Source organism: Equus asinus, chromosome 23 (assembly GCF_041296235.1).
Source record: "Equus asinus isolate D_3611 breed Donkey chromosome 23, EquAss-T2T_v2, whole genome shotgun sequence".
NCBI classification, from domain to species: Eukaryota; Metazoa; Chordata; class Mammalia; order Perissodactyla; family Equidae; genus Equus; species Equus asinus.
In genome coordinates, this window is record NC_091812.1 from 15,177,598 (window position 1) to 15,204,819 (window position 27,222).

A 27,222-nucleotide genomic window follows, 5' to 3' on the forward strand; every position below is an offset into this window, starting at 1 on the left:
GTGATATCAGTTCTTATGTCTTTAGAAACAGGAAGGAAAGATACAATGCTAACTAACAAGACAACCAGTACTAACTTTTACAATTGTTGTTTGTAATAAGACTTTTGTAACTTGACCTTAAAATGGTCCCACAAAGACTAGGCCTGGCCTTGATGCTCAGACACATGTGAGGAATTCATTGCTGCAGCAGTAGGAAATGCCTGTTTCAGCATTTGTGCACATTATCTGTTCGGTCTTATTTTTAAACTTTCTCGAAAGGTATAGAAGTGGGAAAAGGGCCAATGGTACAACAGCATGTATATTTTTTAATGTTAAGCTGTTTTATATTTGGTTGATCTTTTTTTGGGTCTCAGGTCTTAGGTTGTTGTAGACTAAGTATGATGTCATTTAGCATATGGTCAAAATAGTAATAAACAGATATAGATATCTTTATGCTTTGGCTGCTTTTTTTTTATTTTTTTATTAATGTTATGATAGATTACAACCGTGTGAGATTTCAGTTGTACATTTTTGTTAGTCATGTTGTGGGTACACCACTTCCCCCTTTGTGCCCTCCCCCCACACCCCCGTTCCCTGGTAACCACCGATCATATCTCATTGTCAATATATTAACTTCCACCTATGAGTGGAGTCATATAGAGTTCGTGCTTTTGTGTTTTTTTTCACTAGTTCCCGAGTTCTTATCCTCCTAAACCTTCTTTGAAATAGAGGTTAGGAACCTCTCTTATTATGTCAAAATAAAAAAAATCAGGATGAAGATAATGGGATTATATAATATTAATCACCCATAACGTTTTTTTCACTATTATAAAGTCTTTGTTATTTTTAAATAAAGTAGCCTTTCCTGACTGTTAAGTACGAGTAAAATAAAGTTAATTTTGTAACAAAATTGATTTTATGTAAATGTACTGTACATCTTAATTTTGGTGACCTGGTTGAAGGAAGAAGTAAGGTTATTGCTCGTTAAACTTTATTTGAATTACTTGCCTAAAGATCTTCTCTAATCCTTTTTTTCCTACTTTTCTAAAATACATACTAAACAAGAAGCATTCAAGCTCCTTCGACTTGCAGTGTCAGTTCAGTCTTTCTGAGTTGCACAGTGTCCTTCTACTCACCAAAACATAATTTTCTTTTACAGGATTCAAATACAGTCATTGAAAGATTCCCCACAATTGGTCAACTGTTGGCAAAAACTTGCCGGAATCCTTTTATCTTAGCATATGGTAAGAATCCAAAGCAAGTCCTCTTGAAATACAAACTTCTAACAATAATTTTGATCTTTGCATTGTTTACCAAAATACAGAGCTTTAAATTATAAACCTTTCTCCTATTTTTCATAAAACAACTTATCAATTGTATTCATTGTTCCATTACAAAAATAGCATCCTTTGTTGTCCATATGTTTGTGCATGTTTGTATGGATACACATGCATGCACATACATACACATGCAAATCTGTAGGAAGATAAAACTCCTTGTATTAGAGAGCAGAAATTCTCAGATGGTTATCATAACTTCATTTTTATTTCAGTGTAAAGTGATTATAATAATGAAATAATCTCTGTTTCAAAATTCATATTAATTTGCATACTGTTTTCCATGTGTAAAATCATTCTTCAGAGTCTGAGTCCTGCCATGGCTGTGCCATTATTTAGGGGTGACATTTTGGTTTTACCCGTGGTTAAGAGGAATTGGAGGACGCTTCGGGAAGGTGTTACTTCATTGACCTCCTGCCTGCCTGTCCAGCCTCATTTCCTGTTGAATCCTCCACAACTACAACACATGCAGTGTAGCCAGGTCAGATTACTAAGAGGGCCTGAAGGTGCATGATGTCAGGACTCTTGACAGGCAATTCTTTTTGCCTGGAAATCTGTTCTCGTCTCTTGTCCTCTTAAGCCTTCTTTGAAATAGCCTTGCTGGGGCTGAGTTAGGAACCTCTCTTAGTGTCTCCATAGCTTGTTGTCTCTCTTCATTATAACACCTACTACACTGCTTTACAATTGTTGGTTTGCCTGTCTGATGCCCTGGAAAACTGAATGCCTCTCAAGAACAGGAACTGTGGGTTTAGTTCTCTTTCTCGTCCCAGGGCCTAGCATAGGGTGGAGCAGGCACATCCAAAGGTGCACAGTTTAGCTAGTGTAATATTTACTTTTCATATTTTTTAAAGTCAAATACTAGTTGCATAATATAATGATAGTAAAATAAAAAATAAAATGAATTTTCCCCTTTGATATTTTAAAGAATTATACAATTTCTATTTCCTAGCCTGTCATAAGTCATTTTAAGAAGGATGAACTTGGTGAGGAAGCGACAGCATCCACATTTGGTCCCTTCAACGTACAGGCATGGGTGCACCACACACCCTCAAACTCATGCACTCCACCCCCACCCTCATCTGTCTCTCTTCCTCTCCACTTAGGCCGCTTGCTTCCTCTTGCCACTTGAGTTGACTCCTCCCTTGACTCCCTCAGCTAGTTCAAGTTCTTGATCTAAAATGGCAAAGCCATCACTGTATTTGCCCACCAGGGCTACAACCTGCCCTAAGTTTGTATGTTTCATTTAGGTCAGTGTTTCTCAGACATCTTTGATCAGAAATACATTTTCTGTGCATGTGTGTATGTACATATGCGTTCTTACACATACACTTCTACACACAGATACATACACACATTTCATAAAAGTATGCTTATTTTTATGTGCAGCCATATTCACTATCCTTTTTTAAAAATGGTCTTCATGATCCGAAACTGATTTCACAACCTACTGATGGGTCATGATCAAAAGTTTGAAAAATATTGAGCTGGCCTGATGATACTGGTGGCAGGAGAAAGGAAGAGAAACTGTGGAGTTTTCTCCAATTAAAGGTACCACCCATTGTTACATACTTCATAGACTGAATAACTGCTTTTTAGAAAAAAGAAATATTATGCCCTTTAAGTGTATAGGGTGGATGTAAGACACATCCCTAATTCAGGACTGTTAAAACGTGGGAAAGTTTGTGTTGTAGAATCGAAGAAGTTGAATGAGCGGCATTGCTCACTTTGTGCTGGGCCTACTCTCTGTCAATTGCAAGGTGGATCTAATTGAGTTCTTGATGCTAGTCTTGCAGGATAGGTAATTATGAGGTACAGTAAATAAGTCACTTTCCCCAGAAACTGTGAAGCTTATGAAAACATGTTAATTCATAAAAATATCTAGTGTAATAAAAATAAGAAATGTCAAAATGAAAATATGTCAAATTTTGAGCACAATAACTTATCTAACAATAGTGAAGACACTCAAAATCTTAATATTCACCAGAAAAGACCACTTAAAATAATAGGAGCCAATACCCCAGCCCTCTAAATCCCGTGTTGTTGTAATGATCTGCTCCTGTGGATCACACCCTCTGGTTGAAGTGTTTCAGTCCTGGCTTTACCACCAGCCAGCTTCACGTGAATGTATATATTTACTGAACAGACGTTTAGAAAGTTGTTTTGGTATGCCTGCCTCACGATTTCTGCCCACTGGCAGCTTCCGGTCAGGGAGAAAAGAGCCCTAAGATGATCAGCTGAACTCAGGGGCATGGTTGGTGTTGTGGAACTCTGAGCGAGGAGCTGAGGGGAAGGAAAGTTTCACAGTGGAGGTCGTGCTGGGGCTGAGTCTTGGAGGACAATGGGTAAGATGAGATTTTCTAAGACAAGCCACCGAACTCACTGAGACTCAGGTTCCTTATTTGTAAAAGAGACACTGGACTGATTTATCCCTGTGACCTTAAACTTGTATCTGGCTGTGATCTTTCCTTAGCACCTTATCACCATTAAATTGGGCTCTTCTGACAATCAGAAACAAATTCTCCATCTCTTTCTATTTCTATGCTTGTGTTCCCTTTTGAACTGTCCATTAAATTTCAGTGTCTTGTTTGAGACTTGCCTTTAGTTCTGGGCTCATAGAGGAGGCTGACGGGCACAGAACTCCATGAGTAACCAAATCTTGGCTATGTTGTCACTGTTGTTTCACTAGTTGGTCACTTTCTTCTAGGAAAGGATCTTTTCTTACGGTTTTATAATATCAAAATTACTTTTTAAATACAGTAAAATTATTTACCGTAACAATTCAATACTGTAACAAAACAATTTCCACCAAGGAAAGAAGTAAGTTTCCCATAATGTTAAGTGAGAACAGGATCAGAATTAAGGATAATAAGGAAGGAGAAAGGATTTGGAAATGAAAAGACACTGCAAAGAGAAGAGAAAAAAACAAATAAGAGAAAGGGAGACAACACCTTTTCTTCATTGGTGTTCTCTGCAAGAAATTACTGCCTTCATCTTCTTGGAGTTCTGGCTTGTTGGTTCTAGCTCTGCCCTCGTGATTAACATAACAGATATAACCCCTCTTCCTCACTATTTGCTACCTGGTGCTGTGTAATGATTTGCCCCCAAACTTGGCAGTGTAAAACAATAAATATGTATTGTCTTAGAAAAATGCTGCCTTCACACTTAAACTACAGAATTAAAGTTTAAAGAATTAATTTAGCTTTCATTTGGAATTTCAGTTCAAGATATCAAAAAAATAAAATATTAGGTGGCAAATGTATGTTGGTGTATTCTTTTCTCTTCCGTTCATTTTTAGAATCCTGATTTGTAGTAAGATCTGCTGTCAGTGACTATCCCCATGATGAATCCCGAGCAGTTTCCCGTCTCGCTTAACTGCCCTGCAGGATGCTCCAGCACCAATGTCTGGCCTCCAGAGAGGAGCCTGACAGATGCTGTTGCCGGTAGAGAGTGCTGGTGGCACTCATGAAAAGTGATGGCTCACATCCTTAAATCCCTAAAGCAACCTCATTAGCAGTGCATTTCAATGCATTGATTCTGGGCAAAGAAAGGTACCACCTAAAGGTTAGGTGAAAGTTTCTCTGGCTCTTTCTTTTTGAGAGAAAAATGAAAAACAATACTTATTGGATTAAATGTGCAGAATCACTCAACACCTGGGGAAAACGCCCATCTTTTTGGATTCCTTTAGATTTAAGCTCTGTGAACTAATGTTTTCTTTCTTCTGCTTCTTCTGCTGCTGCTGCTTCTTGTTTTTTCTTTTTAGTAGCCAGTGTCTGATTCTTGCAAATACAACAGGTTGCTTTCTTTTTAACACGGCAAGCTGCTTATGTAAGCCTATCATTGGATGTGTCTGTCACACTTGTGACATGAAGATAGTTAGAATTGCTTCTCATATTTAAAGAACAGGAAGCGCAACAATCACATTTTTAATCAGTGGCATTGGTTCAACCTGAAGAACCCTAGGATCTTCAGAGGTTAAATTCTATGATTCTTGAATAAGCCGATCTCAGACAAGCCACTGATGTGTTTGAGCTCACAAGAACTAGGAAAAAATGAAAATCCCTCAGAGTAATTCTTGATAAAGTTTATTCAGAGGTGTTAGTTATTAGGAGAGCATAAGCTTATGGATGTTAAGGGGGAAAAATGGGTTTAAATTTGCTAGTAGCGTCCTTTGAGGTGTGTTTAAAAATGCAGAGGTAGCTTACTGTAGCTTGTATTTTCCTTGTTTCTTGTTAGGTAAGCCCTTAGAAACGCTGTTTGTGAGATAGCAGAAGATCACAAGGCAAAGGGCCCAGGTGACTCTGCGGAGGAGCCATGCCAGTGCTGGGTTTTCTCAGCCTTCCCTCCACAGCCTTGTGAGAAAATCCACAGTTGCTTGGCTCTGGTTTGGGTACTGATGTGTTCAGTTTTTAGGGTTCATTTTTGCTTCTCAGTTGCGTTATAAAACCTCTAACTTCAACAGACTCAGTTAACAAAAGAGGAAAAAGAAAATGGCTCACCAAGCAGGTGTTCCCACCAAATGTAAGATTTCAAAGGTCAGCATTAACATCACATATTTAGTAAAGTTTTACATTTTAGAGTAAAAATAAGGAGCGTGTAAAGGGCTTCTATTTTATACAAACTATTTGGTACTAAAGAGAATATATTTTAAAACAATCTTTTTTGTTAAATTTATTTTTAACAAGTGAGGTGTTTTGGCAAATTAGAAAATTAAAAGATTGAATTAGAAGTATTGAGTGCTGCATGTAGCAGTTATGTTGCCTTAACAATGTTGAAATGCAAAATCAAGAACCAATCTTGAATAAAACCCAGGTCTTTTAGTTCTTTCCGTCATTCTCTTTGGCTTTAAAAATTGCTGCTGTAAGAGAAAGGGAATTGACCACACAAAGGCTAAGCATGAGTGATCCCAAACCCACAAGAAGAAAAAACTCCAGAAGGTTAAGTTTCACACGTGGGCCTGGATGCTTATTCTGTGAACTTAGTAGTTTGGGGTTTTCCTAAAATATATTAAATATTTTAATATATAGTGTTTACACATTTTTTATACTGATTATCTTTTCTTTCTAATTGATACAACCTACTCATTTTAGTTTTCCTTTTTGCAGATGAAAGCCAAAAAATTCTAATATGGTGCTTATGTTGTCTGATTAACAAAGAACCACAGAATTCTGGAGACTCAAAACTTAACTCCTGGACACGGGTAAGAAGAGCTCTTGCCCTGCACTGCTTTGAATTAAACTGGTCAGGGTGCTGCTTTGGCAGTCCAGTTCTGTGATGTTTTAGGAACTTTTTCAAACACATCCTTTGCTGTCGTGTTATCTTGCTGGGTGTAAAATTATTCACGAGATTTCATTTTTGTTTGATCGTGAATTCCGTAAGAGATTGGTCTTTAGGGCAAACTTTCCCGAGACCTAATGTTGAGTGGTTTCAGAAAGTTACTTTCAGGTAATTGAAAGAATGTACACTCTTTCCTTCCAGCAATTGCTCTCCTTCAAAAAATTGTTTCTCCCTACCAACCTGGTTTAAATACATATAATTCCTCTCCAAGTACTTCTCTGCCTCTCTCAGAATCTATTCTGTAGTAAAACTAAAATTCAGAAGTGCCCTGGGAGCAGCAGTCTTTCTTTTGTGTCCTACAGTTGGTACTGGGGCCAGTGTGCTCAGACTAGCCCCTGGTGCTAGTTGGCTCCTGCTGCCTTTACACCGTCAGATGGGTTACCCAGCTGTGCCAGACCAGAGAGCTGACAGCTTCCTGAATTCCCCATCTGTTCCTGCCTCCTCTTGCAGGGCGGGCTTAAGTTGGACAATGTTGTAAGGCTGGGCTGTGGCTGCCCTCACCACCACCAAGTTGCCTGTTCTTTTCTCTTCCCCTCACTGTCCTGCTGCAGTAACCCCAGGACTCACTCATGCCCGTCAGACTCCATCAGTGTGCATGTGGTTCACATTAGCCGCTTAGTGTTAGGAAGTCACCACCCACATCAAATGGTATGGTTTTGTCTGTCAGTCTGACTGGTGATATCACTCCACTCACTGCTTTTTAACTTTTCTTTGTTTAATACAGAATTGCTGACAGAGATGATAGTATGAGTATTTTTCTGTTGGGTTAGAAGAAGAATTGAAGGGACAATAGAAGTGCAAAGGATTGGGTGAGGGAAGGAAAGAATGCAAAATTTAATTAGAAGGATGGTTAATGTAAGGAGCTGAAGACAGGAACTGATAAGTAGAATTAGAGAAGAAAAGGTATGAAGGACAAGACTATAGAAATAGAATAATATACTTAGTCTTTAACTTTTTAAATGGTTGCATATTGGATATTTTAGTGATTATTTAGGATATATTTTTTATTGGCTAGCTCAGTAAGTCCTGAAATAGGCCATCTAGTAAGTGTTTTTAGAGTGATTGGGTTAACTTTCTTCATTTAACTCATGATTTTATTAGCCTGTTTTAAAATTTCTAGCCTTGCATTTTATTTTATGAGTTTCCCTTATTTAATACTGTGTCCCTATGTCCCTAGGTACTTACTAAGTATAGCACAGGGAGATAAAGTTAAAACACTTAATTCCCACCTTCAGGGATTTCAGAGGCTGGTAACCAGATCGTCCCAGGGCAGTGTGGTTGGGCTGTTGGTGGAGCTGTGGATAGGCGTGGTAGTGGCACAGGGGAGGGATGCTTGCTCAGACTTGGGGTTTGGAGATGTTTTCTGGAGGAGGTGGTATATCAGCTGAGCTTTGGAGGATGACTAAGAGAGCAGGCATAGAGTTTTAGGAGAGATACTCCTGTCAGCAGAATGAGCATGTGCAAAGCATGGTGGTGGGAAGCAAATGTTGTGTTCAGGGACCTGCAGGTGCTTAGATGTGCCTGAGCTTGGGGTTTTGTAGGGTTGATGGTGAAGCATAAAGTCTTATGTATGATTATAACAAGTTTTTGTTTTATCTTGAAGGCAGTGGGGAAACCACCAAAGTGTTTTAAACAGAGAAATCATGTGACCAGGTGTGAGTTTTAGAAACTTAACAGCAAAAGGAAGTTGATTTGGAAGGGGGCACGGATAGCACTTTGGAAACTATTGTGATAAAGAAGAGAAATCATGAGGGCCCGAATGAAATAGAGAAGAGGTGCCAGATTTATGATATTGATGAGGTAAATCTCCACAAGAAGTAATGACACATTACATGCCGATACACTTAGGTGTAGATAGAGTTGAACATCACTTTCTCAGGAGGGCGAGCGGATTTGCACGTACAGGGTTGACAGTCCTCAGGGTAGGGAAACAGTGGAAGCCTTGGGTAAGGGTGAGATCCATCACCCAGAGATAGCACCTAGTGTGGGGAGGGTATGGGGCCTAAGGGACAGCCTTGGGAAGCACTTGCATTTATGGAGTGAGCAGAAGAATGAGCCACACTGCAGACTAAAATGAGGGGATCAAGAAGTAGAAGGAGAAAAGCAGCAGTGTTTTTGGAAAAAATGAGTAGTCATTCATATTTAATGCTGTAGCACTGCTCTATCCAATAGAAGTAAAATACATACTATATAGATGATTTTAAGTTCTCCAGTAGCTGCTTTAAGAAATGTAGAAAGAAATAGGTGAAATTAATTTTAACAATATATTTTATTTAACCCAATATATCCAAAACACTTTTGTTTCAACATATAATCAATTTAAAAATTCCTGTTGAGATTGTTTTGATCTTTTTTCACAGTCAGTCATTGAAATTGAGTGTATGTTACACTTACATCTACTACCCCTTAACTCAGATGCTTGATTTCAGGGTAAATTGTTGATTTGTATTTAGATTTCATAAAATTTGCAGTTGAAAAAGTAGGTTCACATAGCCATATTGTTCCAGAGAGACTTACACATGAATCAAGTGTCAGTTTTTAAATTCAAATTTAATTAAAATTTAAATAATTAAAAATCCACTTCCTTCATTGTACTTAACTACCTTTGAAGTGCTCAGTAGCCACGTGTGGCTGGCAATTGCTGGATTAGACAGGGCAGCTGCAGATCATAAAGCAGGGGAAGGACTGAGAAGCAGCACTTTGATTTAGCCACGAGGAGGAAGGACCTTGGTGAGAATAGATTTAGTGGGAGGAGGAGGGAAGGAGCCGGCTTGCCGCAGATTGAGGAGTGGATGAGGAGGTGAGGAAGCAGAGATGATAAACTTTGGTTACTCTTTGAAGAAACTTGGCAGTGAAGGAAGGAGAGAGGAGGTGGAAGCCAGACTAGATCATAGAGTTGAGTTGATTGAAATTGAGAAAGTCTTGAATATGCTTTATTCTGAGAAGAAAGTGCTAGTAGAGAGTTGAGGATATAGGAGATTGGGAAAGCAGTTTCGCTGCTTGTTGTACTAGGCAAGCCTGGAGTATTAACTGGTAAAAAGATGTATAGGAATAGTATTGTTTAACTTTTAGCAATCTAAAGCTAGTTACATGTACCTGTCACAAATCAGTACCTACATGATGGTATAATGTTAACCATGAATGCAGCAAGACAGAAGGTGGTTGTTGGTTTATGAATCAATTGCACATGCTCCCGTATGGCTACTCCGTTGTCCCAAAGCCTTTATTGAAAAGTCCTTTCCTCACTGATCTGTGGTGCTGCCTTCATCATGAATCAAGTGTCTTTGTCTGTGCGGGTATGATCCAGAATCTCTCTATTGATTTCAGTGTCTGTGATGCTTAATGTTGTGTGTCGACTTGACCATGAGGTGCCCGAATATTTGGCCAAACATTATTCTGGATGTTTCAGTGAGGGTGTGTTTGGATGAGATTAACATTTTAAATGCATAGACTGAGTGAAGCAGATCAACCTCCCTAATGTGTGTGGCTCATCCAGTTAGTTGAAGGCTTGAATAGAACAAAAAAGCTGAACCCTCCCATGAGTGAGAGAGAATTCCTCCTGCCTAATAGCCTTTGCACTAGGACATAAGCTTTTTTCCTGCCTTTAGACTCAAACTTAAGACGTTGGATCTTCCTGGGTCTTGAGACTGCCAGCCTTCAGACTGGAACTACACCATTGACTTCCCTTGTTTCAGGCCTTCAAATTTGGACTAGAACTAAACCGTCAGCTCTCCTGGGCTGGCCAACTCACTCTGAAGATCTTGGGATTTGCTTACCTCCATCATTGCTGAGCCAATTCCTCATAATAAATCTCTTTATGTGTATAGATATAACCTCCTATTGGTTCTGTTTCTCTGGAGACCCCTGGCTAAAACACTGTCTTTATGCTAGTGCTACATTGTCTTCATTAATGTGGCCTTGTAAGAGTCTTGCTATCCAGGGGGCAGTCTTTCCATTTTCTTCTTCTTTATCAAGACAGTCTTGGCGGATAATGGAACTTAGCATTACCATTACCTAAATTTTAGAATCTGCTTGTCAAGTTTCATCAAAAAACAAAATAACTTGTTGGGATTTTGATTGGCATTGTAATCAATCAATTTAGTGAGACTTTCAGTGGCTACTATACCCTTAGGGCAAAATTGATTTTTATCAGCTTCGTTTACTGTTAGCAAATTGAACAGTACCTGGCGCTGTAAAATTTTCAGTGAATGAATGACTGATGAAGTCTATAAATTCATTATTCAAATGATCTTCTTGATAATTTTGAAAAATTTTTGCCAATCTCTTATTAGCTTAACCTCTTAATGAGGCTGACGAATAGCTCACAGTGAGAGCAGAAATGTCAGCCATGCCATTAACTAGTTGTGTACTTATGTTGCATTCATAGTATTGTCTTTAATCTCTGACTTCTTTGCAAGAATCTGTTTAAGCCATGTGTCCATTTGATGGTTACTTTAGTTAGACAGTATAATCAGTACGTCTTCCTTGCTGGTCCCTTAGAAACTGTAACACATATGTTGAAAGTGAATGAAAGCCTGAGGGATCCATGTGTGTAACGGAACCCCTACTCTTTCCTCAAGATACTGCTTGGGCAGTTTGTGACACATGGTCATCTTATATGTAGACTGAGTGAGGCTGCAGCATTGATACATTTATGAAATATTACTAAAGCTTAATTTCTTCTTTTTTTTTTTCTTTGAGGGAGATTAGCCCTGAGCTAATATCTGCCAATCCTCCTCTTTTTGCTGAGGAAGACTGGCCCTGAGCTAACATCCGTGCCCATCTTCCTCTATTTTATATGTGGGATGCCTACCACAGCATGGCTTGCCAAGCCGTGCCATGTCCGCACCTGGGATCTGAACCGGTGAACCCCTGGGCCGCCGAAGTGGAACGTGTGAACTTGACCGCTGTGCCGCTGGGCTGGCCCCTTAATTTCTTCTTATATATAAAAGTTCTAATATTTTCTTCACATCTCAGGGGATTATCTTGTGTGCAAGTTGGAGTGCAGAGTCCCAAATTTGGAACTAGTAGTCTAATTGATAAAAATCCATGCTGCCTTGGTATATGCAGCTTCTCTCAGCTTTTTCTCAGTCCTCATGTCCCTCCATTTCCCGTCCTCTGCACCCTACATACCATGAAGGTAATCCAGGATCTTACCACCTTGGCTCTATATATGGCAGACATATTCATGGATTTGTACTTTGCACATTCCTTGTCCTCTGAATGGTTTTTTACCCTTGTTTTTCTAAAAAGCTCATGTTTGAAAGATAATTTCAAAAGTCTAGCTCATTTGTCCCTTTCCTTTCTCTAGTGCACCCTAAGTAGAATTGCTCTGTCTGCACATTTTCTACATTTCTCAGCCTTTCAACACTGAAAGGAATCATATTATAGCATCTTTTACCACATTCAAGGGCAGGGACAGTGTCATAGCATCCTTGCAGCCCAAGCTTATCTAGCTTTGTGTCTGTCATATACTGTCAGTGCTCAATAAATATTTGTTGGATATATGATTATTGTTGAATGACCAAATGGTATTTTGATTTTTACCCATATTAATTTTTACCAGTTTTTAAAATTGGTATTTCTCATACCCTGAAGAGTAAACCCTGAGTACTCTTCTTCAGTGGAAAATATCCCTCTTGTTGTTATCAGTCAGTTGCTCTTCTGAGCTGCCCATCATTTCCTGCAGGTTTGGCCGGTGTGAGTCTGCGTGGGAAGCTGCTCTGTGCTGAGCGTGCTGCCTCTTGCATCGCAGCCCTGCCTAGGAGCAGCCCCAAGGCCGCTGCACCGAGAGGTCTCTGCGGGACTGTCCGGGGGATCTTCCTCTACACTGGCTCCGCTTCACTCCTTTTCACAGTAGTAGAACTTATCATTTGTGTGGGTTTTTTTTTTTAAATCTGTTTTGGAGTGTGGTACCTAGGACTGAGCATCTGATCTTGTTTTTGCTTCTCCTTCTTATTGTCGTTTTATAGGCTTCCATCCACCGAAGACACTCTTTTCCCTTGTCATTTGTTTTCTCCATCAGAATGTCTCTCCTGCTTCTCTTTATCTGTTTTATATACTGATCTCATGATTTTTCTTTGCCCTTTGTGCACTTTGATGGATGTGTGCCCTATTAGATACTAAATATTTTACTTTTATATCATTAATCCTTTTAGTTTTTAGAGTACCATTTTTTTCATAAATAGCCTTTCTGGGATTTTAGTGTATCTCTTATGTGTCTGCCAGTGCTGCACATGAAGAGAGCACAGTGAGGTGAAGGAGTGAGCCTTTCCTAAGGGGCAGGCCTTGTACTAGGTACTTCTCATAGATGGTCTCATATAAGCCTCACAGCAACCCTGACGAGGAAGTTTTATTGGCCCCACTTTAATGGATGAGGAAGTGGAAACAGAGAGAAATTAAGTAGCTTGTTCAAAATTATACAACTAATAAGTGATGGGGCTGCAATTCAAACCCAGATCTGAGTGACTTTGAAGCTCAGGCTCTTTTGGACCATGTCAGGTTGGTACAAAGGTATAGAACTGAATGGCTCTGGTTTGGGGGAAAAGTTAAAATTTCAAACATTTTGTCTGGTAGATATAGCATACATTGTGATTTTTGGTTTGGAGAAAAAAGGCATTATATTATAACACTGTATGTTAAACTTGCTGTCCCTAAGATAACAAGGGCTTTCTGCCTCTAAATGTATATGATGATCTTATCCCAACATTCAGGCAAAGAAAAATAGGAGAGTTAATTTATTGTTCCTTTATTCTCCCCTATTTTTTCTCTGTATTGAAATCTAATAAACAGTCATTCTGCAGTTTTATTTTATTTTATTTTTTCCTCAGCAGGGACCATCTTCATGCTATCCCTCTGCCATGCTCCACACTGCCAGTGTCTCCCAGAGGGGAGCTTGTACATAGGTCTGGTGCCCGGTTTTTTTTTTTTTTAAACATTTTTTTTAAAGATTTTTTATTTTTTTCCTTTTTCTCCCCAAAGCCCCCCAGTACATAGTTGTATATTCTTCATTGTGGGTCCTTCTAGTTGTGGCATGTGGGACGCCGCCTCAGCGTGGTTTGATGAGCAGTGCCATGTCCGCGCCCAGGATTCAAACCAACGAAATACTGGGCTGCCTGCAGCGGAGTGCACGAACTCAACCACTTGGCCACGGGGCCAGCCCCTGGTGCCCGGTTTTTTTACATCTGGTGCCCCAGTTTCTGCAGATGCAGCCCAGGGGACACCCCTTGAGCTCCTGGCTCTGGAGTGGGGGAGTGGGCTTGCGTCCCTGGGTCTCATGGGACTTAACAATTAGAGAGAGACCATTCTTGGAGACTACCGCCCCCAGGGCATGCAACGGACTGAAACACACTCCCAGTCCTTCTGAGAAAGAGGCGTTTTTGCATGCCCTGGAGCTTCGGCCTGCAGGCCACACCTAGAGGCCTACAGAAGTGCACTCTGGGGACAGAGGCCGCTGGATGCAATCCTTGTATTCTCCCTTTGTCTCACTCCAACTTGCCAGTGTCTCCCAGAAAGGAGCTTATGCCCTAGTCTGATGCTCTGAATTTTGCAACTGCTGCCAGGGCACACCTCTGTATCACCTGTCTCTGGAGGCCAGCAGAGCTTCCACTTGTGGGTCCCACAGGACTATAACCAAAGAAAAGAGAATTCTTAAGCAGCTGCCACCCTCAGGGCACAGCAAGAGGCAATGGACCCAGGAGCTCACTCTTCTGTGAAAGAGGCCTATAAGCTTATCCTCATAGCTGCAGCCCGAGGGCAGGCTTCTAATTGAACACACATCTCAGGGCACTGTAACCTTTCCAGAGACCTCAGAAGGCCAGCGCCATCTTCACACTCTCTCTACCGCACTGCAGAGCACCAGTATCTCTCAGAGTGGAGCTCTTACACATGTCTGCTGCCCCTAGTTTTTACGTCTGGTACCCCGGTGTTTGCGGCTGTCACACAGGGGACACCCCTTGATTCCCTGGCTCTGACGGCCAGGGGGCTTTGTGTTTCTGGGTCCCATGGGCCTGTAACAATCAGAGATAGTTCTTGGCAGGCTACCACTCCCTGGGCACTGCACAGACAGCAGACTGAAACACACCCAGTCTTTCTGTGAAAGAGGCCTATTTACTTGTCCTGGAACTTCAGCCTGAGAGGCAGGCTTCAGGTTTGACACACATCTAGAGGCCTGGGGAGGTGCTCTCAGGGAACGTAGGCTGGGGGTCGCCATCTTTACGCTTTCCCTCTGCCTTGCTATACAGCTCACTGGTATCTCCCAGAAAGGACCTTATACACTTATCTGGAGCCCCAACTGTTGCAACTGTTCCCCGGGGGATATCTTTAGATCACCCCGTCTGGAGGCCAGCAGCGTGTACCATCGCAGTCTGCAGGACTCTATATATTTGCATACTTAAAGCTGCTGACTGAGAGTCTGGCCTCCAGTCAGCCTGAAACTAGGTACTGACTCAGATCCCTCCCTTTGGGACACTGACAGGTCTTGGAATACCCTCAACAGCTGGGAGCTATTAAAAATAAAATAGGCCGCCTCAGCAATCGCAAAGGTCTGAGAGACAACCAAGAGCAATGACAGTGTTGAAAATAAGGTTCAGGTGCCGGCCCAGTGGTGCAGCGGTTAACTGCGCATGTTCCACTTCTCAGTGGCCCGGGGTTCGCCGGTTCGGATCCCGGGTGCAGACATGGCACCACTTGGCACACCATGCTGTGGTAGGCGTCCCACATATAAAGTAGAGGAAGATGGGCATGCATGTTAGCTCAGGGCCAGTCTTCCTCAGCAAAAAGAGGAGGATTGACAGCAGTTAGCTCAGGGCTAATCTTCCTCAAAAAAAGAAAATAAAAATAATGTTCATCTCCTACAAGAGGCCACTCCTTCAAGACTGGGAGAGGTAACTCTTTCATCTAATGTGTAGAAACAAACAGAGAGTAAAGCAAAATGAGGAAACAAAGGAATATATTTCAAACAAAAGAACAAGATAAAACCTCAGGACAAAACCTTAATGAAATGGAGATAATTATTTCGAAGTGTTTGTCAGGTTAATTACTTATCATAAAGATGCTCACTGAACTCAAGAGAAGAATGGATAAACACAGTGAGAACTTCAACAAAGAGACAGAAAATATAAGAAAATACCAAACAGAAGTCACAGAGTTGAAGAATACAATAGCTGAACTGAAAAATACACCAGAAGTGCTCAAATAGCAAGAACCCCTCTTAGATGAAGCAGAAGAAAGGATCAGTGATCTTGGAGACAGGGCGTGGAACTCACCCCAGCAGGGCAGCAGAAAGAAAGAAGAATTCACAAAAGTGAGGATAGCTTAAGGGACTTATGGGGCAACATCAAGTGGACTAACATTTGCATTACAGGGGTCCCAGAAGGAAAAGAGAGAGAGAAAGGGGCAGAAAACTTATTTGAAGAAATAATGACTGAAAACTTCCCTAACTTGAGAAAAGAAAAAGATATCCAGATCCTGGAAGCCCAGAGAGATCCAAAAATGAGGAACCTAAAGAAACCCACCTTGAGACACATTATAATTAAAATGTCAAAAGTTAAAGATAAACAGAGAGAGTCTTAAAACCGGTAAGAGAAAAACAACTTATTGCGTACAAGGGAACACGCACAAGACTGTGAGCAGATTTCTTAGCAGAAACTTTGCAGGTCAGAAGGCAGTGGCAAGATACTCAAAACGCTGAAAGAAAAACCTTCCAAGCAAGAATACTATATCCAGTAAAATTATTTAGACTTGAAGGAGAGATAAAGAGCTTTCTAGACAAGGAAAAGTTAAAGGAGTTCATCACCACTAAACTGGCCTTACAAAAAATATTAGATTACTTTAAACTGAAAAGAAAGGGTGCTAATTAGTAAAAGGAAAACATATGAAAGTATAAATCTCACTAGTAATAGTAAATATATAGTAAAGGTAGTGGATTAACTATTTATAAAACTAGTATAAAGGTTGAAAGACAAAAGTAGTAAAAATAACTATAACTACAATAATTAGTTAAGGGATACACATGATAATAAGGGTTAAAATGTGACATCAAAAACATAAAACATGGGGAAGTGGGAGTAAAACTGTAGAGTTTTAGAATGCATTCAAACTTAAGTTATCAACTTAAAATAGACTGTTATAAATATAGGTTATACTATGTAAGCCTCACGGTAAACCACATAGCAAAAACCTATAGTAGATACACAAGAGATAATGAGAAAGGGATCTGAGGACACCACTAAAGAAAGTCATCAAATCACAAAGGAAGAGAACAAGAGAAGAAGAAGGGAATAGAGAAGAATACACAACGGCCAGAAAACTGTTAACAAATGGCAATAAGTACATACCAATCAATAATTACTTTAGATGTAAACAGACTGAATTCTCCAATCAAAAGACATAGAGTGGCTGAATGATAAAAAAAACAAGATCCATCTATATGCTGCCTACAAGATATTCATTTCAGTTGTAGGGACATTCACAGACTGAAAGTGAAGGGATGGAAAAAGATCTTCCATGCAAATGGATATCAAGAGAAAGCTGAGGTAGCTGTACTTATTTCAGACAAAACAAACTTTAAAACAAAGTATGTAATAAAAAACAAAGAAGGGCAATACATGATGATAAAGGGATCAGTACAACAAGAGGATATAATATTTGTAAGTATTATGCACCCAACATAGGAGCACCTACATGTATAAAGCAAATATTAACACACTTAAAGGGAGAAATAGATAGCAATGCAATAATAGTAGGGGACTGGAATACGCCACTTACATCGATGGACAGATCATCCAGACAGAAAACCAGTAAGAAAACATTGGCTTTAAATGACACATTGGACCATGTGAACTTGATAGATATAGAACATTCCATCCAAAAGCAGCAGAATATATATTCTTCTCACATGCACATGCAACGTTCTCCAGGGCAGATCATATGTTATGCCACAAAACATGTCTTAATAAATTTAAGAAGATTGAAATCGTATCAGCCATCTTTTCTGACCACAATGGTATAAAACTAGAAATCAGTTACAGGGAAAAGCTAGGAAATTCACAGATATGTGGTGATTAAACAAAAATTACTACTGAACGATCAATGGGTCTATAAAAAAGGCAATAGAGAAAGAAAAAAATACGCCGTTGGTAATTTCTGTTGTTATTTGTTTTTGTGCTGTTTGGGGTTTTAAAATGCTAACCTGGCCCAGCTGGGATGTTGAAAACCTAGGGAAAGAATTATTGTCAAAGTTTGAACAGTAGTTTAAAAGGGAAAATAGCATATTTTCTGAGCGTGATTGGTGAAAGACAGCAGAGACAAGGTGAAATTCAGGGGCAAGGCAAGGGATGAAGTCATATTTATTCAAAGGATACTATGAATAAATAGTGAATTTAACAAAATACTTAAGTTTCTTAAAAGTTGCTTTGGTTCCTACTTGATTCATAGTTGTTTTTCCACCACCACTCGTCATGGAAGATGTGTATTGAAGAAGGCGTCCTTGAAGAGTGACGGCAGTGTTGTGGTGGCATAAGATGTCCCTCGTTTTTGTCCCTCCTTAATGTCTATAATTTGACTCTATCCGTGAACAGAAGTGCCTCTGTGGAACCCAGCACCATATGTCAACGGACCTGGGAGGAGTCTTGGCCACTTGGGCATCAGGTAATAGGCAGAAAGACCCTGGTTCAGGCTGTGGAACTGGCAGGAGCCTGTGAACCAGAGCCAGCCCCTTTGCTGGGGCACTTGGAAAATGCCAACTTGAGCAGATACCCATGGATGCAAGAGCCTTGTAGAAGGCCAGGTTTCTAGAGGAGAAATTTCTGTACTCCGTTGGAGTTGAAATGAATTTTCTTCATTGTGACCTTGAAAAACCACTTTCATTGATTTTTTAATTAAATACTTAGAAAGAATTTTATTTACTTAAATAATTAGGGAAGCAACTATATAAGCAGTATTTGTCAGCTTACTAGATATTAAATTCCACAGAATTGGGCTGTGTCTGGTTTGTTCAGCATTGTATTTCTAGCTCACAGCAGGTACAAAATAAGCTGCTGAAAGGATAAAATTAAATTTAATAATTTAGAATTTTGTCCAAATACAAGTTTGGATGCATTCGAATGGGACCTTGTTTCCTTTCTTGGCTTCTGTGAGAAAGAACAAGGTGAGAATTAGACACAAACGTTAAAACATATGGGTCATTTACTTCTCCTTGAATATAAATTATATTATTTTTCTTAGAAAAACTGGGAAACTTCTAGCATTCTTATTTATAATTGAAATATACTTTCTTTGTGTCATATATACCTCTAAGCATAATATTTAGAGACTTGAGAAGGAAAGAGACTGAATTTGACCTGGTTTATGTCCCCGCTCCATCTATTAGCTTCATTGTCTTTTGCAAATTACTTATTTGAGCATTACTTACTTCACCTGAAAATGGAGATTATAATAGGTTCTACCTCATAAAACTTTTGGACGATTAAATGAGATAATCTATGTAAAGCCCTTAAAAAAGTAAAGATGCAAAGGAGGCGTCCTTCTCAGACTTAGTCTGTTTCACTTTTTTACACAGTCCTGAAGTGAACTTATGGTTGTCACCTCACACTCATTTCCGTAGTAGCAGACTGCGATGTCATACACCCAGCAATGGAGTGTCACCACAAGATCTTTCCAAAAGAGAGACTGGCCTGCAAGTGACACCTTCCGTCCATGTTATAACTTACCAAATAACAAAAGACTGGCCATATAAATTTTTTTTGAAAATGTGTCCCTTACTTTGATTTGCATCCTTATGAAAATTCCTCTCAATTATGAGCTTCATTATCTACATTTGGAGCTTTCAATATAGTGTGACCTTGACTTGATGATTCTCTATTCTTAAAAAGCTTCCTTGCAGCCACCTTTGAAAAACTGACATAATTTAGATATTTTATGAACTTGGTTTTTACTTTTTCTGCAAATATTGCAGATAGACCATCTCAGAAAAATAAAGCACAAGGATAAACTAATGTAAAAATAGTATTTGACTCGCAGAATTCAAAGGAACAGACTGAAATTGAAAGTAATAAAATGTCAGATTGTTAAAATGGAGTGGAGTTACCAAAAAAAACCTTTAATAAGGTTAAACAGTTTTGCTTTGGGAATGATGGTCCTTTATTCATCCACAGGCTAAATGGAATGTGGGAAGCAAGATGTGTACTTCCCCAGACTTCTCACCCATGAAACCAGCCTTGACCTGGTGAAACTACTCACTTTCAGGAAAAGCGTTTAGACTCCATAGTAGGTGACATGTGGCCTGCTCTGACCAGGGGCCCCAAACTGATGCAGTCTGTGTGATTGCACTGCGTCTGCGCTTCCTAAAACAGAACACTGGTTCACTGTACAGAGCTCTTTCACTGGCCTCCAAACTGCTGGGTACAGTGGAGGACTGAATTTTCTTCACTGTGACCTTGAAAAAACACCTGCATTGATTTTTTAATTGAATACTTTAAAGGAATTTTATTACTTAAATAATTAAGGAAGAAGGTATTTAAGCAGTATTTGTCAGCTTACCAGACGTTAAATTCCACAGAATTGGGCTGTGTCTGTTTTCTTCATCACTGTATTTCTAGCTCATAGCAGGCACAAAATAAGCTGCTGAATGGATAAAATTAATTAAATTTAATAGTTAAGAATTTTGTCCATTCTCTTTTTCCAGAAATGTAGATTACCCAGACTTTTGTGTTTTATTTTGAGATTAATCTATTACGAGATCAAACATAGGGAGAGCCATGAAAGAGGTATAAATTGTTGAGTGTGTGTGTGAGAGAGAATGTGTGTGTGTGTGTGTGTGTGTGTGTGCATGCACGCGCACTGAGAAGTCCTAAGCTTACATCTCCAGGTCAAACCTCTCTCCTGAGCTACAAACTCATAACTGCCCATCTGCTATCGCCACTTGGATGTCCATGAGCATCTTAAACTAAACATGTCCAAAGTGAATTTCTGTCTTTTCTCCAAAACTTAGTCCCCCCCACAGGTTTCCCTAACTTCGTTGAAAGCACCCTTCATCCTTCCTGTTTCTCAGGTTAAAAGCCCTGGGATCATCTGTGGCTTCTTCTCCTCTTACATCACCAGTCTGCCAATTCTATCTATGAAATGTGTCCAGGATCTGACTACTTCTTACCAACTCCACAACTTCTACCTCCACCCAAGCCTCCATCACCTCTCCTCAGGACCATTGCAGTATACCTCATCTGTCTTCCTGCTTTCACCCTTGCTCTCCTATAGTCTCAGTTCGAATGAGCTTTTAAAGGAAGCCTCTGCTCAAAACCTTCCAGTACTTTCCTACATCATTCAGTGTGAAATGCAAAGTCTGTAATTGGCTTTTGAGGGCCTCTGTGACCTGGCCCCATGTGACCTCGCTGATCTCCTCTCCCCTTTTCTCGCTTCACTTTAGCCACACTGGCCTCCTTGCTGTTCCTCATATGTACCCAGCAACCTCCTCCCTGGAGTTTATGCAACTGTTTGCACAACTCTTCCCTAGAGAGCCACATGGCTCCTTCTGGCACCTCTTTTAGGCCACTGCTCAAATATCACCTTATCTCAGAGGCCTTCCTCATCATCCTGTCTCAGGCACTCACTGTCCTTATTTTGACTTACTTTTCATCCTAGTGCTGATCACCTGCTGACATACTGATTTTTTTTTCTGTCTCCCCATTACCTCCCAAGTAGGTTGGTTGCAAGTTCCATGTGAGCAGAGACTTTGTTCTAAACCTAGAGTAGTGCCTGGTACATAGTAAGCAGTCAGTGATTATGTGCTGAATAAGTAGATGACTGAATATGATTTTAGGTGGTGGTAGAGTTTCCATTTGGAAAGAAGAGAATCAACAGACAGTAGTTTGGGCATGGTCTAGAAAATTTGGAGGGCCATGAATGCCAGCTTGGAAGTTTGTTCATAAATTAATAGTATAGGGGGATCAAAGGAGCTACTGAAAGTATTTATTCTTCCAATCCATGTGTGTGGAATGTCTTCCCATTTCTTTATGTCATCATTGATTTCTTTCAATAAAGTCTTACAGTTTTCATTATATAGCTCTTTCACCTCCTTGGTTAGATTTATTCCTAGATATTTTATTCTTTTTGTTACAATCATAAATGGCATTGTATTCTTGAGTTCTCTTTCTCTATTTGTTATTAGAGTATAGATTTTTGTAAGTTGATTTTGTACCCTGCAACATTGCTGTAGTTATTGATTATTTCTATAGTTTTATGATGAATTCTTTAGGGTTTTCTATATATAGGATCATGTCATTGGCAGACCATGAGAGTTTCACTTCTTCTTTTCCAATTTAGATATGTTTTATTTCTTTTCCTTTCCTAATTGCTCTGGTCAAAACCTCCAGTACTATGTTGAATAAGGATGATAAGAGCGGGCAGCCTTGTCTTGTTCCTGTTTTTAGAGGGATGGCGTTCAGTTTTTACCTGTTGAGTATGATGTTGGCTGTGGGTTTGTCGTATTTGACCTTTATTATATTGAGGTACTTTCCTTCTATACCCATTTTTTTGAGCGTTTTTAGCATAAATGGATGTTGTATCTTGTCAGATGCTTTCTCTGCATCTATTGAGATGATCATGTGATTTTTATTCCTCATTTTGTTAATGTGGTGTATCACATTGATTTATTTGCAGTTGTTGAACCATGCCTGCATCCCTGGAATAAATCCCACATGATCATGGTGTATGATTCTTTTAATGTATTGCTGTATTCAGTTTGCCACTATTTTTTGAGGATTTTTGCATTTGTGTTCATCAGTGATATTTGCCTGTAATTTTCCTTCTTTGTATTGTCCGTGTCTGGCTTTGGGATCAGGGTGATGTTGGCCTCATAGAATGAGTTGGGGTCTATTCAGATTCTCTATTTCTTCTTGATTCAGTTTTGGGAGGTTGTGTGAGTCTAAGAATTTATCCATTTCTTCTAGATTGTCCAGTTTGTTGGCATATAGTTATTCATAGTACTCTCTTATAATCTTTTGTATTTCTGTGGTATCCATTATAATTTCTCCTTTTTTGTTCCTAGTTTTATTTGAGATTTCTCTCTTGTTTTCTTAGTGAGTCTGGCTAAGGGTTTATCAATTTTGTTTATCTTCTCAAAGAAGCAGCTCTTTGTTTCATGGATCCTTTCTACTGTCTTTTTTGTTTCTATTTCATTTATTTCTGCTCTAATTTTTATTATTTCCCTCCTCCTGCTGACTTTGGACTTTGTTTATTCTTCTTTTTCTAGTTCTGTTAGATGTAGTTTAAGATTACTTATTTGAGATTTTTCGTGTATGTTAAGATGGGCCTGTATTGCTATGAATTTCCCTCTTAGGACTGCTTTTGCTGCATCTCATATGAGTTGCTTTGATGTATTTTCATTTTCGTTTGTCTCCAGATATTTTTTGATTTCTCTTTTAATTTCTTCATTGATCTGTTGGTTGTTCCATATCATGTTGTTTAGTCTCCACATATTTGTGACTTTCCCAGCTTTTCTCTTGTAGTTGATTTCTAGTTTCATAGCATTGTGGTTGGAAAAGGTGCTTGATATAATTTCAGTCTTCCTAAAGTTATTGAGGCTTGCCTTGTTTCCCAACATATGGTCTATCTTTGAGAATGTTCCATGTGCACTTGAGAAGAATGTGTAGTCTGCTGTTTTGGGGTAGAGTGTCCTATATATATCTGTTGAGTCCATCTGGTCTAGTTTTTCATTTAATTCCACTGTTTCCTTGTTGACTTTCTGTCTGGATGATATATTGATGTAAGTAGGGTATTGAGGTCCCCCACTATTATTGTGTTGCTATTAATTTCTCCTTTTATGTCTGTTAATAGTTGCTGTATGTACTTTGGTGCATATATGTCTATAACTCTTATGTCCTCTTGGTGAAGTGTCCCTTTTATCATTATATACAGCTCTGCCATCTTTGTCTTTTATTGCCTTTTTTATCTTGAAGTCTACTTCGTCTGATAGAATTATGGTAACACCTGCTTTCTTTTCTTTGCCATTTGCTTGCGGTATTGTCTTCTATTCCTTCACTCTGAGCCAGTGTTTTTCTTTAGAGCTGAGATGTGTTTCCTGGAGGCAGCATATTGTTGGGTCTTGTTTTTTAATCCATCCAGCTACTCTGTGTTTTGGAGAATTCAATCCATTTATATTTAGAGTATTATTGATATATGAGGGCATAATACTGCCATTTTATCTCATTTCCTGGTTGTTCTCTATTCCCCTTGTTTCTCCTCCTGTATGTTTCTGACTCCTATTTCAGTTTGGTGATTTTCTATGATGGTTTTCTCAGTTTCATCTTTATTTATCATTTGTGTTTCTGTTCTTATTTTTTGTTTAGTGATTACTGTGAGGTTTGTGTAATGATCTTGTAGAGAGACCATTTTCTGATAGCCTCTTATCTCCTTTGCCTAAGCAGGTTCCATCCCTTTCTTCTTCCTCATGTAAGTTATTGTTATCACAAGTTATTCCATTTTGTGTTGTGAGTTTGTGATTAAAATCAGGTGCTTATAATTATCTTTGATGTTTTCCTTCCCTTTATCTTTAATGTTATAATTGTTTGCTAACCCATTCTGATAGAGAGCCAGAACTTACTGATTTTGTTTGTCTATCTCCTTGCTCAAGGCTTTGTAAACCCTTTCTTTTTCAGGTACAAGGGTCTTCTTGATCATTTCTTGTGGGGGGCAGGAGGGTCTTGTGGCAATGAACTGCCTCAGCTTTTTTTATCTGGGAAAGTTTTTATTTCTCCATCATATCTGAAGGATAGTTTTGCAGGGTAGAGTATTTTTGGCTGAAAGTTTTTGTCTTTCAGAATTTTGAATATATCATTCCACTCTCTTCTAGCCTGTAAGGTTTCTGCTGAAAAATCCACTGAAAGCCTGATAGGGTTTCTTTGTAGATTATTCACTTCTGCCCTGCTGCCCTTAATACTTTTTTGTTTGTTGTTGAGTTTTGCCAGTTTTACTAATATATGCGTTGGAGAAGGTCTTTTAACATTGATGTAATTAGGAGTTATATTAACTTCATCTGCTTGTAATTCCAGCTCCTTCCCCAGGTTTTGGAACTTCTCAGTTATTACTTCTTTGAACAGGCTCTGTTCTCCTTTCTCCCTCTCTTATTCCTCTTGAATATCTATAATCCTTATGTTGCATTTCCTAATTGAATCAGATATTTCTCAGAGAATTTCTTCATTTCTTTTCCTTCTTAGTTCTCTTTCCTCCACCTGAATCATTTCTTTATTTCAGTCCTGTAAATTACTAATTCTGTCCTCCATAATGTCAGCTCTGTTTTTTAAGGATTCTAGATTTTTTTTTTTATGTCATTCAGTGTGTTTTTCATCTCCAACATTTCTGTTTGGTATTTTTTTAGAGCTTCATCTCTTTTGTGAAGAATTTCCTCTCCTCATTAATTTTATTCCTGAGTTCATTGAAATGTCTCTCTGAGTTTTCTTGTAACTCTTTGAGTTTCTTTATGATAGCTATCTTGATTTCTCTGTCACTTAGATTGTACCTTTCTGTGACTTCTGGATTGATTTCTGGAGGCTTGTCATTTCCTTCTGGTCTGGAGTGTTAATGTAGTTCTTCATGGTGTTTGATGGAGTGGACCTTTTCTGGTGCATAGTGGCAGTATTGGGTCGCAGATTCCACCTGCCACCACTGGCAGAGTGGCTGGAGCCACATTTTCTGAGCCCACCATGTCTCCTGACGGTTGTACTTGTTCGTTGGAAGTTGTGCCGATAGGGCTGTCTGCAGCTGCCTGCCACTGCTTCACACACTCAGGTGCTCTGGTGGGAATCCCCTGCCCTGGCTGACCAGCTGAGCTGTTGCGATAGTTGAGATGCAGGCGGAGGGGGTGCTTTCTTTCCCATCCATGCTCTTGCTCTGCCCTCACTGGTGGCTTGCCTGGGCTGCTCGGCATGGTGGGGGCACCCTTGCAGTGAGTTTGCCACCTCAGTGTGGAGTGTTCCTGTGAACTGAGAAGCAGCTCTGAGAGCAAAAGTGTTCTTGTAGAGGGCTAGCTTTTCCCTCGTCTCCTCTCAGTCGTGCACCAGCCACTGTGTGGGATCCCATAACCTAGATGCTTGCCACTGGGGAGCAGGAGGAGATCTGCTTACCTCCTTCCACTGCTTCCCAGGGGTTCCAGTACTTCAACTTTCAAATGTGTGGCTGCATGGATCTCTCAGACATGTGTTGTGTCGTATTGATGTCCTTTGTTGGTTAATGAATGTCCTTTTCTTTGTATCTTACGGTGGAAAACCTAAGGGAACAGCTCACTCCTCCATGATACTGACTTCACTCTTGAAAGTATTTAAACTGTAGCATTGGGAAAGGGGGCATTTGTCATGATTAGCATGCCTCCCTGCTTTCTCCCTTGCTCTCCTCTAGTCTTTTCTTAATCCTTTCTTCATTCGCTTATTCTCTAAATAAATCCTGAGTGCCTACTGTGTACCAGCAAATATTAGGGTATATAAAGACCTTGCCTTCAAGGGTCAGGTAGTTTTAATTGTAGTATAACAAGTGAAGGAGTAGAAGAGAATATAGAAGGTAGTGTGGTGGCCCAGAGAAAAGGGGAAAAAGCTTTGTTGGGAGCAGGTTGGCAGGTTTGCAGGGGTGGTCAGAAAGGCTTTCAGAAGATGACAGTTGAGTTTGCATCATGAAGTACAACTTCTCAGATAAGCAGAGGCCCAGGACATGTGTGGTACTGGGAGAATTTAAAGTGATTCGAGGTGCATGTAGGAACATCAAAGAGGAAGAGCTAGAAAAGGCCTTCCTGCTAATGATAATAAGAATGAGCTGTCCCATTTATCATACACTAGCTATGCATGCAAGTTAGGCCACATCCTGATAGGCCAAGTGACCCATACTATAGAATTTACTTAACCTGGAAGGCAAGGATTTTAATTGGAAGAGTTTAAATGGGGGTGGGGGCTACTTGTATAATATAAATATAAATGAACCAATGTCTTCAGTGTTGAAAAGACATTTGTGAGTACAAGAGGGCAGGACTTGGTACTGATTAGTTTTTAGGGAAAGGAGAGAGGAGCATTTAAGGGTGAAGTTGAGGTTTTAGGGGACTAATAAATAACACCTCTGTGTTCTCCTGAGTTAGGAACCCGGTGAGATATAAGATATTGGAGATAGGCAATGGGAAATCAAAACTTCAATCCCTCAACTCTTAAAACAGATTCAAGAATGTAACTTATGTCTGCAGTTCAGTTGGGTCCCTCTAGAGTTGGTAGATAAATCAGCCAGTCACAGCTAAGCTGAACTACCCTAGGCCTACCTGGCAGGGAATGAGCCTACCTGGCTAATAAGTATGTTGCAACAGTAGACCAGAACACATCCTTTCTGCACGTAGGGCAAATTAGAAAGACAGAGGGGAGGGAGAGGAATGTATGGTGCTGGGCATTTTTAGTTTCTTCTCCCGAAGTGACCAAGTAGGTCAGTTCTTCTTCTCCTGGAGAGGAGAGAGTGAGTGAGGGGATTGAGAGATGACGTTATAGGTTGGGCTCTCTGGAAATCTGACTTTGAGATGTAGAGTAGTCTGCAGAGAGTGCTTTGGGGAGTGACA

General features: G+C 39.7%; 1 protein-coding gene across 7 annotated transcripts in view; it reads left to right on the forward strand.

Moving 5' to 3' along the window:
- Nucleotides 1-27,222, forward strand: part of FANCC (FA complementation group C) — a 253,228-nt gene that overhangs the window by 90,631 nt on the left and 135,375 nt on the right. For all 7 annotated transcript variants that reach the window (XR_011497288.1, XM_044756963.2, XM_070495591.1 and 4 more), the window contains 2 exons: nucleotides 1,139-1,223; nucleotides 6,419-6,513. Coding sequence is in view for 6 of the 7 variants with exons in the window: in XM_044756963.2 (XP_044612898.1) it covers nucleotides 1,139-1,223; nucleotides 6,419-6,513 (180 nt within the window). In the remaining variant the exon portion in view is untranslated. The remainder of the gene's footprint in view (nucleotides 1-1,138; nucleotides 1,224-6,418; nucleotides 6,514-27,222) is intronic.